Source organism: Panulirus ornatus, chromosome 3 (assembly GCF_036320965.1).
Source record: "Panulirus ornatus isolate Po-2019 chromosome 3, ASM3632096v1, whole genome shotgun sequence".
Lineage (NCBI taxonomy): Eukaryota > Metazoa > Arthropoda > Malacostraca > Decapoda > Palinuridae > Panulirus > Panulirus ornatus.
The window spans coordinates 20,477,226-20,497,230 of NC_092226.1; the positions used below are offsets into that span (position 1 = coordinate 20,477,226).

At 40.6% G+C, this 20,005-nt stretch overlaps 1 protein-coding gene across 2 annotated transcripts in view; it reads right to left on the reverse strand.

Moving 5' to 3' along the window:
* The window catches only part of LOC139761185 (uncharacterized), a 173,561-nt gene that overhangs the window by 120,052 nt on the left and 33,504 nt on the right, over nucleotides 1–20,005 (reverse strand). For both annotated transcript variants that reach the window (XM_071685184.1, XM_071685195.1), the window contains exons 4-5: nucleotides 19,465–19,571; nucleotides 11,505–11,625 (exon numbers count right to left, since the gene is read on the reverse strand). In XM_071685184.1, coding sequence (XP_071541285.1) covers nucleotides 11,505–11,625; nucleotides 19,465–19,571 — 228 coding nt within the window. The remainder of the gene's footprint in view (nucleotides 1–11,504; nucleotides 11,626–19,464; nucleotides 19,572–20,005) is intronic.

The following is a 20,005-nucleotide window of genomic DNA, read 5'->3' on the forward strand; positions in this document are numbered from 1 at the left end:
TATTTGCGTGTGTGGACGTATGTATATACATGGGTATGGGGGTGGGTTGGGCCATTTCTTTCGTCTGTTTCCTTGCGCTACCTCGCAAACGCAGGAGACAGCGTCAAAAAAAAAAAAAAAAAAAAAAAAAAAAGGTAGTATGTTTGAGGAAAGGAACCTGGATGTTTTGGCTCTGAGTGAAACGAAGCTACAGGGTAAAGGGTAAAGTGGTTTGGGAATGTCTTGGGAGTAAATTCAGGGGTTAGTGAGAGGACAAGAGCAAGGGAAGGAGTAGCAGTACTCCTGAAACAGGAGTTGTGGGAGTATGTGATAGAATGTAAAAAAGTAAATTCTCGATTAATATGGGTAAAACTGAAAGTTGATGGAGAGAGATGGGTGATTATTGGTGCATATGCACCTGGGCATGAGAAGAAAGATCATGAGAGGCAAGTGTTTTGGGAGCAGCTGAATGAGTGTGTTAGTGGTTTTGATGCACGAGACCGGGTTATAGTGATGGGTGATTTGAATGCAAAGGTGAGTAATGTGGCAGTTGAGGGAATAATTGGTATACATGGGGTGTTCAGTGTTGTAAATGGAAATGGTGAAGAGCTTGTGGATTTATGTGCTGATAAAGGACTGGTGATTGGGAATACCTGGTTTAAAAAGCGAGATATACATAAGTATACGTAGGTAAGTAGAAGAGATGGCCAGTGAGCGTTATTGGATTACGTGTTAATTGACAGGCGCGCAAAAGAGAGACTTTTGGATGTTAATGTGCTGAGAGGTGCAACTGGAGGGGTGTCTGGTCATTATCTTGTGGAGGATAAGGTGAAGATTTGTATGGGTTTTCAGAAAAGAAGAGTGAATGTTGGGGTGAAGAGGGTGGTGAGAGTAAGTGAGCTTGGGAAGGAGACTTGTGTGAGGAAGTACCAGGAGAGACTGAGTACAGAATGGAAAAAGGTGAGAACAATGGAAGTAAGGGGAGTGGGGGAGGAATGGGATGTATTTAGGGAATCAGTGATGGATTGCGTAAAAGATGCTTGTGGCATGAGAAGAGTGGGAGGTGGGTTGATTAGAAAGGGTAGTGAGTGGTGGGATGAAGAAGTAAGATTATTAGTGAAAGAGAAGAGAGAGGCATTTGGACGATTTTTGCAGTGAAAAAATGCAATTGAGTGGGAGATGTATAAAAGAAAGAGACAGGAGGTCAAGAGAAAGGTGCAAGAGGTGAAAAAGAGGGCAAATGAGAGTTGGGGTGAGAGAGTATCATTAAATTTTAGGGAGAATAAAAAGATGTTCTGGAAGGAGGTAAATAAAGTGCGTAAGACAAGGGAGGAAATGGGAACTTCAGTGAAGGGCGCAAATGGGGAGGTGATAACAAATAGTGGTGATGTGAGAAAGAGATGGAGTGAGTATTTTGAAGGTTTGTTGAATGTGTTTGACGATAGAGTGGCAGATATAGGGTGTTTTGGTCGAGGTGGTGTGCAAAGTGAGAGGGTTAGGGAAAATGATTTGGTAAACAGAGAAGTAGTAAAAGCTTTGTGGAAGATGAAAGCCGGCAAGGCAGCAGGTTTGGATGGTATTGCAGTGGAATATATTAAAAAAGGGGGTGACTGTATTGTTGACTGGTTGGTGAGGTTATTTAATGTATGTATGACTCATGGTGAGGTGCCTGAGGATTGGCAGAATGCGTGCATAGTGCCATTGTACAAAGGCAAAGGGGATAAGAGTGAGTGCTCAAATTTCAGAGGTATAAGTTTCTTGAGTATTCCTGGTAAATTATATGGGAGGGTATTGATTGAGAGGGTGAAGGCATGTACAAAGCATCAGATTGGGGAAGAGCAGTGTGGTTTCAGAAGTGGTAGAGGATGTGTGGTCAGGTGTTTGCTTTGAAGAATGGATGTGAGAAATACTTAGAAAAGCAAATGGATTTGTATGTAGCATTTATGGATCTGGAGAAAGCATATGATAGAGTTGATAGAGATGCTCTGTGGAAGGTATTAAGAATATATGGTGTGGGAGGCAAGTTGTTAGAAGCAGTGAAAAGTTTTTATCGAGGATGTAAGGCATGTGTACGTGTAGGAAAAGAGGAAAGTGATTGGTTCTCAGTGAATGTAGGTTTGCGGCAGGGGTGTGTGATGTCTCCATGGTTGTTTAATTTGTTTATGGATGGGGTTGTTAGGGAGGTGAATGCAAGAGTTTTAGAAAGAGGGGAAAGTATGAAGTCTGTTGTGGATGAGAGAACTTGGGAAGTGAGTCAGTTGTTGTTCGCTGATGATACAGCACTGGTGGCTGATTCATGTGAGAAACTGCAGAAGCTGGTGACTGAGTTTGGTAAAGTGTGTGAAAGAAGAAAGTTAAGAGTAAATGTGAATAAGAGCAAGGTTATTAGGTACAGTAGGGTTGAGGGTCAAGTCAATTGGGAGGCAAGTTTGAATGGAGAAAAATTGGAGGAAGTAAAGTGTTTTAGATACCTGGGAGTGGATCTGGCAGCGGATGGAACCATGGAAGCGGAAGTGAATCATAGGGTGGGGGAGGGGGCAAAAATCCTGGGAGCCTTGAAGAATGTGTGGAAGTCGAGAACATTATCTCGGAAAGCAAAAATGGGTATGTTTGAAGGAATAGTGGTTCCAACAATGATGTATGGTTGCGAGGCATGGGCTATGGATAGAGTTGTGCGCAGGAGGGTGGATGTGCTGGAAATGAGATGTTTAAGGACAATGTGTGGTGTGAGGTGGTTTGATTGAGTAAGTAACGTAAGGGTAAGAGAGATGTGTGGAAATAAAAAGAGTGTGGTTGAGAGAGCAGAAGAGGGTGTTTTGAAATGGTTTGGGCACATGGAGAGAATGAGTGAGGAAAGATTGACCAAGAGGATATATGTGTCGGAGGTGGAGGGAACGAGGAGAAGTGGGAGACCAAATTGGAGGTGGAAAGATGGAGTGAAAAAGATTTTGTGTGATCGGGGCCTGAACATGCAGGAGGGTGAAAGGAGGGCAAGGAATAGAGTGAATTGGATCGATGTGGTATACCGGGGTTGACGTGCAGTCAGTGGATTGAATCAGGGCATGTGAAGCGTCTGGGGTAAACCATGGAAAGCTGTGTAGGTATGTATATTTGCGTGTGTGGACGTGTATGTATATACATGTGTATGGGGGTGGGTTGGGCCATTTCTTTGGTCTGTTTCTTTGCGCTACCTCGCAAATGCGGGAGACAGCGACAAAGCAAAAAAAAAAAAAAAAAGTTTGTTGAGTATTCTTGGTAAATTATATGGGAGGGTATTGATTGAGAGGGTGAAGGCATGTAAGAGCATCAGATTGGGGAAGAGCAGTGTGGTTTCAGAAGTGGTAGAGGATGTGTGGATCAGGTGTTTGCTTTGAAGAATGGATGTGAGAAATACTTAGAAAAGCAAATGGATTTGTATGTAGCATTTATGGATCTGGAGAAAGCATATGATAGAGTTGATAGAGATGCTCTGTGGAAGGTATTAAGAATATATGGTGTGGGAGGCAAGTTGTTAGAAGCAGTGAAAAGTTTTTATCGAGGATGTAAGGCATGTGTACGAGTAGGAAGAGAGGAAAGTGATTGGTTCTCAGTGAATGTAGGTTTGCGACAGGGGTGTGTGATGTCCCCATGGTTGTTTAATTTGTTTATGGATGGGGTTGTTAGGGAGGTGAATGCAAGAGTTTTGGAAAGAGGGGCAAGTATGAAGTCTGTTGTGGATGAGAGAGTTTGGGAAGTGAGTCAGTTGTTGTTCGCTGATGATACAGCGCTGGTGGCTGATTCATGTGAGAAACTGCAGAAGCTGGTGATTGAGTTTGGTAAAGTGTGTGAAAGAAGAAAGTTAAGAGTAAATGTGAATAAGAGCAAGGTTATTAAGTACAGTAGGGTTGAGGGTCAAGTCAATTGGGAGGTAAGTTTGAATGGAGAAAAACTGGAGGAAGTAAAGTGTTTTAGATATCTGGGAGTGGATCTGGCAGCGGATGGAACCATGGAAGCGGAAGTGAATCATAGGGTGGGGGAGAGGGCGAAAATCCTGGGAGCCTTGAAGAATGTATGGAAGTCGAGAACATTATCTCGGAAAGCAAAAATGGGTATGTTTGAAGGAATAATGGTTCCAACAATGTTGTATGGTTGCGAGGCGTGGGCTATGGACAGAGTTGTGCGCAGGAGGATGGATGTGCTGGAAATGAGATGTTTGAGGACAATGTGTGGTGTGAGGTGGTTTGATCGAGTAAGTAACGTAAGGGTAAGAGAGATGTGTGGAAATAAAAAGAGTGTGGTTGAGAGAGCAGAAGAGGGTGTTTTGAAATGGTTTGGGCACATGGAGAGAATGAGTGAGGAAAGATTGACCAAGAGGATATATGTGTCGGAGGTGGAGGGAACGAGGAGAAGTGGGAGACCAAATTGGAGGTGGAAAGATGGAGTGAAAAAGATTTTGTGTGATCGGGGCCTGAACATGCAGGAGGGTGAAAGGAAGGCAAGGAATAGAGTGAATTGGATCGATGTGGTATACCGGGGTTGACGTGCTGTCAGCGGATTGAATCAGGGCATGTGAAGCGTCTGGGGTAAACTGTGGAAAGCTGTGTAGGTATGTATATTTGCGTGTGTGGACGTATGTATATGCATGTGTATGGGGGTGGGTTGGGCCATTTCTTTCATCTGTTTCTTTGCGCTACCTCGCAAACGCGGGAGACAGCCACAAAGCAAAAAAAAGAAAAAAAAAAGTGTGAAGGATTGTTGTTACCTAAATTCTTTTTTATTTTGCAGTGTTTTTGGCCTCTTGTTGACTTAGTTTTGCCTATAATTATTCCATTTACTGATTAATACCTCTAATTTTTCTTGTTTTGTATTCAAATCATCATTTTTCACTATCCAGTAGAGTTTTCAAGGAATATTACTGTTTAATAGAGAAAATACAGCTTCTTACATTATTAGGAAAGTCATATTACATTTCATTAAAAGTCATATTACATTTTTTAGTGGATAATTGATCAAATGGAATGAAGAAAGCAATGAGGGGGTGTATGAGAGATTTGGTGTTACCGAGAATGCATTGGGAATGAATTGTGGAGTGGTAGAGTGGATGAAACATAATACTTTGAGAAGGTCTAGGCATGTGGGAAGAAAATAGCTCAGGGGATTTACAATGAGACTGTACGATGGTACAAATTAAGGATTGGTTGTGAAAGGACATGGGGGAAATAGAGTGAAAGAGTATTGGAGGGAGAGAAATGGGGGAAGAATGCATGGAATGGTGTTAGCAAGCGAGGCATGCAAGGACAGGGATAACTGGAAACTCTTTTGTCATGGCCACTCCCTTGATGGGAGTTCCTGGAGAGAAAGGGTGCCAGAGATATTGATAAATGAATAGATTTCTGCTGCTAGTCAGCAAAATAATTGTGCACTTAAAGGATTGAATTCCTAAATGATTTATGAGATATGAATTAAAAGCAGGAGAACATATGTCAAGAGAGTGATTTCCTTGCTTTCCATAGGCAACAAAATTGATGTGCTTTGACTTAGTTTATTTTTAATTGTTGAAGAAAACTTTTTCCCTTTCAGATTTCTGAATGAAAATAGTGTAGGAGTATTTCCATAAAAATTTTTTTTTTATACCGCTGACTGCTCATGCGTCATATATGGTGTGGTACACTTGTGTCAGTCGACTGAGTGTGCTGTATATGATCAGGGGATTTGAAAGCTCCATGGGCAGTAGATACTCACTTTTGAGTACTTATGATGAGGTTTAGCCAAAAGATAGGGCTAGCATGAAAAATTAACCAAAATGAAAAATTTACCAAAATATAGTCGTGGGGAATGAATTGTGTTAGATACATGATGTCAGGTGTTATGTATGAGAAGGAGGGATTGTATGTTTGTGGATTGAATGCCAACTTGTCAGGTGTTATGTATGAGAAGGAGGGATTGTATGTTTGTGGATTAAATGCCAGTTGTCCATGTAAGGGTTAGCCGCAAAGATAAAAACAGCTATTAGGGCCAAAGGAGTGATGCTTTACTGCTGCGGGATTGCTTGCTCACCTCTCTGCTGTCACTGATCTTAATGATACCCAGACAAGGCAGTATTGGTAACACACCTTTTTGGTTGGTAGCTGCCTCCTGCTTTGGCAGTAGTGAGCCAGTTGATAAATACTGGCTACTCAGACAGTTTTTACATGTTCATGGCCAAATTTATTCATTACTGAGGATTGCCAATCTTCTTTGCTACAAAGGTAGTAGAAGATAATACAGAGTATGTAAATGATGTATATATATATATATATATATATACATATATATATACATATATATATATGTGCGTATGTGTATGTGTGTGTATGTGTATATGTATATATATATGTATATTATCCCTGGGGATAGGGGTGAAAGAATACTTCCCACGTATTCCTCGCGTGTCGTAGAAAGCGACTAGAGGGGACAGGAGCGGGGGGCCAGAAATCCTCCCCTCCTTGTATTAACTTTCTAAAATGGGAAACAGAAGAAGGAGTCACGCGGGGAGTGCTCATCCTCCTCGAAGGCTCAGAGTGGGGTGCCTAAATGTGTGTGGATGTAACCAAGATGTGAAAAAAGGAGAGATAGGTAGTATGTTTGAGGAAAGGAACCTGGATGTTTTGGCTCTGAGTGAAACGAAGCTCAAGGGTAAAGGGGAAGAGTGGTTTGGGAATGTCTGGGGAGTAACGTCAGGGGTTAGTGAGAGGACAAGAGCAAGGGAAGGAGTAGCAATACTCCTGAAACAGGAGTTGTGGGAGTATGTGATAGAGTGTAAGAAAGTAAATTCTCGATTAATATGGGTAAAACTGAAAGTTGATGGAGAGAGGTGGGTGATTATTGGTGCATATGCACCTGGGCATGAGAAGAAAGATCAAGAGAGGCAAGTGTTTTGGGAGCAGCTGAATGAGTGTGTTAGTGGTTTTGATGCACGAGACCGGGTCATAGTGATGGGTGATTTGAATGCAAAGGTGAGTAATGTGGCAGTTGAGGGAATAATTGGTATACATGGGGTGTTCAGTGTTGTAAATGGAAATGGTGAAGAGCTTGTAGATTTATGTGCTGAAAAAGGACTGATGGTTGGGAATACCTGGTTTAAAAAGCGAGATATACATAAGTATACTTATGTAAGTAGGAGAGATGGCCAGAGAGCGTTATTGGATTACGTGTTAATTGACAGGCGCGCAAAAGAGAGACTTTTGGATGTTAATGTGCTGAGAGGTGCAACTGGAGGGATGTCTGATCATTATCTTGTGGAGGCTAAGGTGAAGATTTGTATGGGTTTTCAGAAAAGAAGAGTGAATGTTGGGGTGAAGAGGGTGGTGAGAGTAAGTGAGCTTGAGAAGGAGACCTGTGTGAGGAAGTACCAGGAGAGACTGAGTACAGAATGGAAAAAGGTGAGAAGAATGGAAGTAAGGGGAGTGGGGGAGGAATGGGATGTATTTAGGGAATCAGTGATGGATTGCGCAAAAGATGCTTGTGGCATGAGAAGAGTGGGAGGTGGGTTGATTAGAAAGGGTAGTGAGTGGTGGGATGAAGAAGTAAGATTACTAGTGAAAGAGAAGAGAGAGGCATTTGGACGATTTTTGCAGGGAAAAAATGCAATTGAGTGGGAGATGTATAAAAGAAAGAGACAGGAGGTCAAGAGAAAGGTGCAAGAGGTGAAAAAAAGGGCAAATGAGAGTTGGGGTGAGAGAGTATCATTAAATTTTAGGGAGAATAAAAAGATGTTCTGGAAGGAGGTAAATAAAGTGCGTAAGACAAGGGAGCAAATGGGAACTTCGGTGAAGGGCGCAAGTGGGGAGGTGATAACAAGTAGTGGTGATGTGAGAAGGAGATGGAGTGAGTATTTTGAAGGTTTGTTGAATGTGTTTGTGATGATAGAGTGGCAGATATAGGGTGTTTTGGTCGAGGTGGTGTGCAAAGTGAGAGGGTTAGGGAAAATGATTTGGTAAACAGAGAAGAGGTAGTGAAAGCTTTGCGGAAGATGAAAGCCGGCAAGGCAGCAGGTTTGGATGGTATTGCAGTGGAATTTATTAAAAAAGGGGGTGACTGTATTGTTGACTGGTTGGTAAGGTTATTTAATGTATGTATGACTCATGGTGAGGTGCCTGAGGATTGGCAGAATGCGTGCATAGTGCCATTGTACAAAGGCAAAGGGGATAAGAGTGAGTGCTCAAATTACAGAGGTATAAGTTTGTTGAGTATTCCTGGTAAATTATATGGGAGGGTATTGATTGAGAGGGTGAAGGCATGTACAGAGCATCAGATTGGGGAAGAGCAGTGTGGTTTCAGAAGTGGTAGAGGATGTGTGGATCAGGTGTTTGCTTTGAAGAATGGATGTGAGAAATACTTAGAAAAGCAAATGGATTTGTATGTAGCATTTATGGATCTGGAGAAGGCATATGATAGAGTTGATAGAGATGCTCTGTGGAAGGTATTAAGAATATATGGTGTGGGAGGAAAGTTGTTAGAAGCAGTGAAAAGTTTTTATCGAGGATGTAAGGCATGTGTACGTGTAGGAAGAGAGGAAAGTGATTGGTTCTCAGTGAATGTAGGTTTGCGGCAGGGGTGTGTGATGTCTCCATGGTTGTTTAATTTGTTTATGGATGGGGTTGTTAGGGAGGTAAATGCAAGAGTTTTGGAAAGAGGGGCAAGTATGAAGTCTGTTGGGGATGAGAGAGCTTGGGAAGTGAGTCAGTTGTTGTTCGCTGATGATACAGCGCTGGTGGCTGATTCATGTGAGAAACTGCAGAAGCTGGTGACTGAGTTTGGAAAAGTGTGTGGAAGAAGAAAGTTAAGAGTAAATGTGAATAAGAGCAAGGTTATTAGGTACAGTAGGGTTGAGGGTCAAGTCAATTGGGAGGTGAGTTTGAATGGAGAAAAACTGGAGGAAGTGAAGTGTTTTAGATATCTGGGAGTGGATCTGGCAGCGGATGGAACCATGGAAGCGGAAGTGGATCATAGGGTGGGGGAGGGGGCGAAAATCCTGGGGGCCTTGAAGAATGTGTGGAAGTCGAGAACATTATCTCGGAAAGCAAAAATGGGTATGTTTGAAGGAATAGTGGTTCCAACAATGTTGTATGGTTGCGAGGCGTGGGCTATGGATGGAGTTGTGCGCAGGAGGATGGATGTGCTGGAAATGAGATGTTTGAGGACAATGTGTGGTGTGAGGTGGTTTGATCGAGTGAGTAACGTAAGGGTAAGAGAGATGTGTGGAAATAAAAAGAGCGTGGCTGAGAGAGCAGAAGAGGGTGTTTTGAAGTGGTTTGGGCACATGGAGAGGATGAGTGAGGAAAGATTGACCAAGAGGATATATGTGTCGGAGGTGGAGGGAACAAGGAGAAGAGGGAGACCAAATTGGAGGTGGAAAGATGGAGTGAAAAAGATTTTGTGTGATCGGGGCCTGAACATGCAGGAGGGTGAAAGGAGGGCAAGGAATAGAGTGAATTGGAGTGGTGTGGTATACCGGGGTTGACGTGCTGTCAGTGGATTGAAGCAGGGCATGTGAAGCGTCTGGGGTAAACCATGGAAAGCTGTGTAGGTATGTATATTTGCGTGTGTGGACGTATGTATATGCATGTGTATGGGGGGGGGGGTTGGGCCATTTCTTTCGTCTGTTTCCTTGCGCTACCTCGCAAACGCGGGAGACAGCGACAAAGTATAATAAAAAATATAAAAATATATATATATAAGGCTCTGTCATCTGATTTTGAGGCTACTTTGCTAATGCCGGAAATGGGGAGCATATATGTATATATATGTATATATATGTATATATATGTGGGGCCTGGATGTGGAAGGGGAGCTGTGGTTTCGGTGCATTGTTGCATGACAGCTGGAGACTGAGTGTGAACGAATGGGGCCTTTGTTGTCTTTTCCTAGCGCTACCTCACACACATGAGGGGGAGGGATGTTGTTATTCCATGTGTGGCGGGGTGGCGATGGGAATGAGTGGGGGCAGACAGTGTGATTTGTGTACATGGGTATATGTGTGTGTGTCTGTGTGTGTATATGTGTGTGTACGTTGAGATGTGTAGGTGTGTATGTGTGGTGTGTGTGGGCGTGTATGTATATACGTGTGTGTGTGGGTGGGTTGGGCCATTCTTTCGTCTGTTTCCTTGCGCTGCCTCGCTGGTGCGGAAGACGGCGACGGGGCAAAGTGAATAAATAGATAAATATATATAGGGGAGAAAGAATACTTCCCACGTATTCCCTGCATGTCGTAGAAGGCGACTAAAAGGGAAGGGAGCGGGGGGCTGGAAATCCTCCCCTCTCATTTTTTTTTTAAATTTTCCAAAAGAAGGAACAGAGAAGGGGGCCATATGAGGATATTCCCTCAAAGGCCCAGTCCTCTGTTCTTAACGCTACCTCGCTAATGCGGGAAATGGCGAATAGTATGAAAAAAAAAAAAAAAAAAAAAAAATATATATATATATATATATATATATATATATATATATATATATATATATATATATATATATATATATATTATCCCTGGGGATAGGGGAGAAAGAATACTTCCCACGTATTTCCCTGCGTGTCGTAGAAGGCGACTAAAAGGGGAGGGAGCGGGGGGCTGGAAATCCTCCCCTCTCAATTTTTTTTAATTTTCCAAAAGAAGGAACAGAGAAGGGGGCCAGGTGAGGATATTCCCTCAGTGGCCCAGTTCTCTGTTCTTAACGCTACCTCGCTAACGCGGGAAATGGCGAATAGTTTGAAAAAAAAAAAAAAAAAAAAAAAAAAAATATATATATATATATATATATATATATATATATATATATATATATATATATATATATATATATATATATATTTATATGTATATATATATATATATATATATATATATATATATATATATATATATATATATATATATATATATATATATATATATATATTTATATGTATATATATATATATATATATATATATATATATATATATATATATATATATATATATATATATATATATATATGTACTCTTGCATTTACCTCCTTCACACTATATTACGGTAATCAAATTCAAAATACCACACAAATTGTGTAATACTGCTGAACAAGTTTTTTGAAAAACATATATTCTAAACACTTGATATACATGGCCATTCAGCTGATGCACACAAAATCAATGTTTTCACAGAGTAGAACACAGATGGCAGCACAAATCCATATTTGGTGGTTGTTTCAAGCACAGAGCGGTTTTCCCAGATGTTACAGGGGGGAAACATTTTTTGGGTAGCAATTAAATAAATGCAAACTTTGCAGTCACTCATCATAAATTATCATTTGCATTTATCCAAACTATGCAGAAAAAAAAGTTAAGATATATAAACAGGGGAAGCACCTTCTAAAGCAGTAACTAGAGGGATTCAAAACTATAACCTTTAGTTTAACAACTAGGCTCTCAAACCATTCAGCTCCTGCTCCACAATATATACATAATCTATGCATTTTATACCTTTTTAATGTACAACACTTCAGAGAAACTGTGTACAATGAAGGACTTACCTTTTCTTCATGCGGGACATCTTTATAGCGTTTCAAACTGTCTAAAATATCCTTTATAACAACATAGATATTGTCAACTGATAACTTCCGTGTTGCTCCCTCCATCAACTGTATGAATTTCCTGTCAATGAAAAAAAATTCATTAAACCTCACTGAATATTAAATGAGTTAAATACCCAGATCTTTCAGCTATATCACAAACTGCACTATCAAAGGAAACTAAAATATTCATCAGCAGTGAAGTGTGCTTGTACAGTAAGAATTTCCTATGTGGAGAGTTGCAACAAATGATATCAGGCAGCACCTACTGCTGTTATTCTGTGGTAACAGTGGTAGAAATATTAGTAGTAGTAGTGGGTGGTAAACAAACACTGACCAGAGAAGTACAACCACCTGGATTTTGGGATGGACAGCTGTTGTGGCACAGTAAGCCAGAACTGCAATGTTTGCTGTATAACCCATTTCAGACCTAGATTGCTGTCTTTTTTCCTTTGCCTCAACCACATGTGCATTCCTGGCATTCAACAACTATCCCACACCCTATCTTTCTCATAAACAACACAACTCCTACATATCTTTTTTTATTTTTTCTTACTTTTCAATACGGCAAAATGATAGCAGTATAACCATCAAATAATTCCATGGCACCAAATAAGAGCAGTGCCACGGGTCAAGGGAGTTAAGCAGACTTGACTGACATCATGCAACTGGGATCCACCCTACCTCCACAGATACAGCACCTAGACCTGGCTGTTTTCCTTACCATTTCTGCAACAATCATGGTCTTACTTCTAATCATCCCCCTACTAAACATGATCTGCTAAATTCCTCCCCTGATCTTTTTCTTCTTTATCATATCCAGCTATTCAAGGATGTTTCTCCTTTTGGCACTATCAGGTCTCTATGTTCTATAACATCATTTCCACTTCAAGGGTGGAGCTTGTGCCTACTGTAGTGTAAAAACACTTATTGCTCACCTTGTGAACTTTGATACCATCTGATTCATAACTTCTCTACCCTCAATTATCTTGTTTATGAGTCTCATTTACTTTCCCCTAATTATGTACAACTCTTCAGCTAACTTCTTGTTATGGAGCTTTGTTCTCTTCACATCCACAAGCTGAGACCCTTTATGCAGGGGATTTCAATGTATAACAGCAGAATTTGCTAGGCTCTAGCTTGGACATCTAACTAGGTCAACCCTAGAAGAGCTGAGGCCTTATTGCTAGGCTCTAGCTTGGACATCTAGCTAGGACAATACTAGAAGAGCTGAGGCCTTATCTTTTTCTCTCCTTAATGATTTAGAACAATCAATTAAACACCATACCAGAGTTTCCAACTGTCATAACAACTAACATGCTTAACCTCATTTTTACTCCAGAATTCCCCCACAATTCATACATCATTTCTACCCCCTTCGGATTCAATGACCACAATCCTATTTCAGCTAATACTAACCGGTCATGCCCATCCTCTATTTCCCCCCTCGAAATTCCAAATTTAGCACCTCTGGAGAGCTTAAAGGTTTTCCCTGCACAGCTATTACTATTGACTTTCCCTGAGATGGTGCTGCTTCTTGGGTGAAGATGCTTCCTATTGTCTTAAATGCATAGCACTGTTATCTTGGCAAGGATCAACTCCTACATCCCATCTTCTTTCAAATCCTTTTCCTTTTAATCATGGTTTGATCACTTCTGGTCTCATGCCTGTCATGTCAGGGATGGTCCATAATGAACCATGAAACTCTTCCACCTGAAACCCACTCCACTTTCGTTTGTACATGGAATAATTGCAAAGCTGTTCTTCTAAAAACCAAGCACAGTTTCATAAAGAGTTGTGACTTGACATCTCATAACAAATATTTTGGTACCTAACCAAAACCATCTCCAACTACTTCTGTAATTCAACCTTTCCTCCTCTTTTCCAACCTAATCAATCTATCTATAACTATCCAAATGATAAAGTTGCTCTTTTTGAAATCTTGCTTTCCTCTAACTCAACTCTGGATGATTCAGCTTTAATCCTTTGCTTCCCCCTCCTCCCACTCAACCTATGCCATCTCCTATATTCTCCTCATGCAGGGTCTTCCAGGTACCCTCCTTGCTTCACGTGAAGAAGTCTTTGCTTTCTAAACTCTCTTCCTCTGGTTTCACTGTTTCTCTCTACTCTCTAATGCATAGTTTTCTCTCTGGCTGTTCCATCACAGAAGTAATAAATGGAGCAACTTCTCCCTCCTATCCTAAGATAGCATACCTCCTCAGGTTCTAAGGGAGTGTGCCTCTGAGCTAGCACCAACCCTTGCTTACCTATTTTGATCACCTAAAACCTTTCCCTTCCACATGGAAATACACCATTCTAATCTCTCCAGCTATCACCCAATTGCTCTAACTTCTGTTATCTCCAGTCTTCAAAACCCTCCTAAGCTCTCACTTGCTCAAACACTTAGAATCCCATTCTCTTCTTTCAGATTATTAGTATGGGTTTCACAGAACTAGGTCTACTAGTGATCCCTTTGACTCACCTCTGGTCCTCCTCTCTCAGAGATTTTGGTGAAACTTTTGTTGTAGCCCTCAACATCTCCAAAGAACTTAAGTGTGCCATAAGTCTTTGCTTTCTAAACTCCCTTCCTTCCGTTTTACTGCTTCTCTCTACTCTCTGATGCATAGTTTTCTCTTTGGTCTTTCCATCATGGTAGAAATAAATGGAGCAACTTCCCCTCCTATCCTAACAACAGAAGTGTTCCTCATGGTTCTGTCCTATCATTTACCCTCTTTATTCTCAATAAATGATCTCTTCTATGTCTAATCCTATTCACTTTTATGCTTATGATTCCATTCAACATGCTGCAACTCACTTTTCCTCCTCTCCTCCCTTTAATTATTCATTTTCCTTCTCATTCCGATCCGATATCCACTTTCAATTTGGACCTGGGCAGAATTTCAGAGTCAAAAAAGGAGTGGCAATATCATAACAAATGTGATTAAGAGGTGCAGCAACTGTGGCAGGCTCATAATCAGTCACTATCTTCTTCAGTTTCTCACTCAAATCAGCCACCAGCGCTGCATCATCTGCAAACAAGTGACTCTTCCCAGGCCCTATCATCTGTAACAGACTGCATAATCACCCCCTCTCCAAAACTCTTGCATTCACCTCCCTTACCACCCCAACCATAATCAAATTAAACAACCATGATGACATGACACACATCTGCAACAGACAAACCTTCTTTGGGAACGAATCACTCTCTTCTCTTCCTACTTGCACACATGCCTTATATCCTTGATAAAAACTTATCACTGCTTCTACCAGCTAACCTTCCACACCATACATTCATACGACCTTCCACAAAGCATCTCTATCAATCCTATCATATGCCATATCCAGATCCACAAATGCCGCAGACAAATCAATATGTTTTTCTAAGTATTTCTCCCACACATTCTTCAAAGTAAAAACCTAATCCACACATCCTCTACCACCTCAGAAACCATGCTGATCCTCCCAAATCTGATGCTCTGTACAAGCCTTCACCCTTTCAATCAATACCCTCCCATACAATTTTCCAGGTATAATAAAAAAGTTATGCCTCTGTACTTTGAACAGTCACCTTTATACCCATTGCCTTTGTACAATGTAACTAAACATGCATTCAACTAATTATCAGGCACTTCACCATGATCTATACATACACTGAATATCCTTACCACCAATAACCAATGCAGTCACCCCCCTTTCTTAATAAATTCAACTGCAATACCATCCAATCCCACCATCTTGCCAAATTTCACCACCTCTTCTCTCTCCACCAAACCACTCTCCCTGACTCATTTCACACACCACCCCGACTAAAACACATTTGCCACTCTATCATCAAACATATTCAAACATTCTTCAAAATACTCACTCCATCAATACCTGTTATCACTTCCACCATGCCCCCTTCGCCAATGTTCCCATTTGTTCTCTTGTCTTTCACACATTATTTACCTCCTTCCAAAGCATCTTTTTATTCTCTTTAAAGTTTAATCATACTCTCTCACCCTAACTTTCATTTGCTCTCTTTTTCAACCCTTGCACCTTCTTCTTCACCTCCTGCCACTTTCTCTTATACATCTCCCAGTCATTTGCACTCCTTCCTTGTAAGGACAGTCCAAATGCCTCTTTTTTCTTTCACTAACAACTTTAATTCTTCAACCCACCACTCACTACCCTTTCTAATCTGACCACCTCCCACCTTTCTCATGCTACATGCATGTTTTGCATATGTCATCATTGCTTTCTTGAACATATCCCATTTCTCATCCACTCCCCTCACTTCATTAACTCTCATGTTTTTCCATTCTACATTCAATCCTTCCTGGTACTTCTTTCCAAGATTACTTACTCTCCCCACTCTCTTCTCCCCTCCATTCCCTCCTCTCTTTTGAAAACCTTTACAAATTTTCAAACCTTCACTTTCGCCTCCACAAGAAAGTGATCAGACATCCAACCAGCTGCCCCTATCATCATATCTACATCCAAAAGTCTCTTTTACACAACCATCAATTAATAAGTAATCTAGTAATGCCTTATGACCATCTCCTACTCACTTATGTATGCTTATATATACCATTTTATTATCATTTTCTTTTTATCATTATACTTTGTTGCTGTTTCCCTCATTAGCGAGGTAGCACAGGGAAACAGATGAAAGAATGGCCCAACCCACCCACATACACATATATATACATACACATCCACACACGCACATATACATACCTATACATCTCAACGTATACATATATAAGCATACACAGACATATACATATATGCACATGAACACAATTCATACTTGCTACCTTTATTCATTCCAGTCGCCACCCCACCACACATGAAATGACAGCCCCCTTCCCCCCCGTATGCATGCGAGGTAGCGCTAGGAAAAGACAACAAAGGCCACATTCGTTCACACTCAGTCTCTAGCTGTCATGTAAAAATGCACGGAAACCACAGCTCCCTTTCCATATCCAGGCCCCACAGAACCTTCCATGATTTACCCTAAACGCTTCACATGCCTTGGTTCAATCCATGGACAGCACGTCAACCCCAGTATACCACACTGTTCCAATTTACTCTATTCCTTGCACGCCTTTCACCCTCCTGCATGCTCAGGCCCTGATCACTCAAAATCTTTTTTACTCATTTTTTCCACCTCCAGTTTGGTCTCCCACTTCTCATTCCCTCCACCTCTGACATATATATCCTCTTCATCAATCTTTCCTCACTCATTCTCTCCATGTAACCAAACCATTTCAAAACACCCTCTTCTGCTCTCTCAACCACACTCCCTTTACTACCACACACCTCTCCCAACCCCTCATTACTCACTCAATCAAACCACCTCACATCACATATTGTCCTCAAACATCTCATTTCCAACACATCCACCCTCCTCCACACAACTCTATCTATAGCCCTGCCTCACAACCATATAACATTGTTAGAACCACTATTCCTTCAAACATAGCCATTTATGCTCTCCAAGATAATGTTCTGGACTTCCACATATTTTTCAACGCTCCCCGAACTTTTTCTCCCTCCCCCACCCTGTGACTCACTTCCGCTTCCATGGTTCCATCCACTGCCAAATCCACTCCAAGATATCAAAAACCCTTCACTTCCTCCAGTTTTTCTCCATTAGAACTTACCTCCCAACTGAATTCTCCCCCAACCCTACTGTACTTAATAACCTAGCCCTTATTCACATTTACTCTCAGCTTTCTTCTTTCACACACTTTACCAAACTCAGTCACCAGCTTCTGCAGTTTCTCATCCAAATCAGCCACCAGTGCTGCATCATCAGTGAAAAACAACTGACTCACTTCCCAAGCTCTCTCATCCACAATAAACTGCATACTTGCCCCTCTCTCCAAAACTCTTACATTCACCTCCCTAACAACCCCATCCATAAACAAATCAAACAACCATGGAGACATCACACACCTCTACCACAAAACCGGCATTCACTGAGAACCAATCACTTTCCTCTCTTCCTACTTGTACACATGCCTTACATCCTCGATAAAAACTTTTCACTGCTTCAAGCAACTTGCCTACCACACCATACATTTTTAATACCTTCCACAGAGCATCTTTATCAATTATATCATATGCCTTCACTAGATCCATAAATGCTACATACAAATACATTTTTATTTATTTATTATACTTTGTCGCGGGAGACAGCGACAAAGTATAATAAATAAATAAAAATACATTTGCTTTTCTAAGTATTTCTCACATACACTCTTCAAAGGAAACACCTGATCCACACACAAACACACACACACACACATATTATTATTTTTTATTATACTTTGTTGCTGTCTCCCGCGTTTGCGAGGTAGCGCAAGGAAACAGACGAAAGAAAAGGCCCAATCCCCCCCATACACATGTATATACATACATATATTATGTGTCTGTGTGTGTATATATATGTGTACATTGAGATGTATAGGTATGTATATTTGCGTTGTGTGGACGTGTGTGTATATACATGTGTATGGGGGTGGGTTGGGCCATTTCTTTCGTCTGTTTCCTTGCGCTACCTCGCAAACGCGGGGAACAGCGACAAAGCAAAATAAATAAAATAAATAAATATATATTCACTCTGTTCCTTCACGCCTCTCACTCTCTTGTAAGTTCAGGCTCTGGTCGCTCAAAATGTCTTTCACTCCATCCGTCCACCTCCAATTTGGTCTTCTGCTTCTCCTTATTCCCTCCATCTCTGACACATATATCCTCTTAGCCAACTTTTCCACACTCATTCTCTCCCCATATCCAAACCATTTCAACAAACCCTCTTCTGCTATCTCATCCATACTCTTTTTATTTCCACACATATCTCTTACCCTTTCATCACTTACTCGATCAAACCACCTCACACCACATATTGTCCTCAGACATTTCATTTCCAACACATCCACCCTCCTCTGTAACACCCTATCTTTAGCCCATGCCTCACAACCATGTAATATTGTTTTGGAGTGGGGGCGAGTGTGCAGTTTGTTGGGGATGAGAGGGCCTCAGAAGTGAGTCAGTTGTAGTTTGCCGATGATACAGCCCTGGTGGCTGATTCATGTGAGAAACTGCAGAAGGTGGTTACTGAGTTTGGAAAAGCGTGTGAAAGGAGAAAGTTGAGAGTAAATGTGAATATGAGCAAGGTGACTAAGCTTCACTAGGGCTGAGGGACAAGTTAACTGAGATGAAAGTTTGAAAGGAATAAAACTGGAAGAAGTGTTTTAGATGTCCGGGAGTGAATTTAGCAGCAAATGGAACCATGGAAGAGGAAGTGAGTCACAGGGTGGGGGAGGGGGCAAAGGTTCTGGGAACAATGAAGAATGTGTGGAAGGAGAGAACATTATCTTGGATAGCAAAATGGGTATGGTTAAAGGAAATATAGTTCCACCAGTGTTATATGGAAATTGGTATTTTGACTTATTCATTAATTTTCAATTAAGAAAAACCATGAGGTTTCCACATGCGATGCTAAAATTCCCTGAAAACTTCATGCTGAAAATTTTTTTTTTGAAAAAATTGTGTAAAGCATCACATAAAAGTGATAAAGCATCCCAAAAGCATGCTTCCATCATCAAAGACAATGTATCTTTATGATATTGTAAGTCCTGTAAATTCCATAGCTTTATATCTGGTAAACATTTAGCCAGAAAAATGGCTGTGCACCAGTAAAGTGATACAGTTTTTTTTAATGTTGACAAAAGTTGAGCTTCACACCAAGCAGAAAAAAACGATGTCTTGAATGAAGATGAGTTTTGCAGCTAAATGATTAATAATATCCTAATTCAAATTAGAGTTATGAGATAAATAAACATGTTCATTAACCATCCTGATGATAACTTCACACGTAAATTTGTTGTAAGAAGCATAGAAACAGAAGAAACTGTTGATATATCAAAAGTACCTGGAATGAGTATAGCTAGAATGAGCTAAGTAGTAGTACTTCCATAACTTCTCTCGAATCTTGTTGTCATCCTTACTAGAGTTAACTTCTTCCCATCGACTGACAAACTGAAATGGCATAAAATACTTAGTTCAGTGCTAATGTGCATGAACTTAAATTCTTATTTGCTGATTATTTATATATTATACTCTTCCTCTTTCTATCTAAAACTTATTAAAGAAATGTGATACTTAAACAACATCTAGCAAAACTCTACAACTGTTATGATGCTGTAAACATTAATTCAAAATACTGCAAAAAAAAACAGAATTTTCAGATAGCAACAATTTGAATAATATAGATATCTACATATCTATTTCATCTATCCCTACATGTCTTATCCAAAAAACATAGGCCATGCACCATAAATGCAAATATCTTCATATTCCTGAAAAACACCCTTTAAATGTGTGCACATCTTCACAATGTCCTTTCAAGTTGCCATTTGGTTTCAGCTAAATTTAACCTAAATTCACTAAACTCATATAAAGTACACAAATCA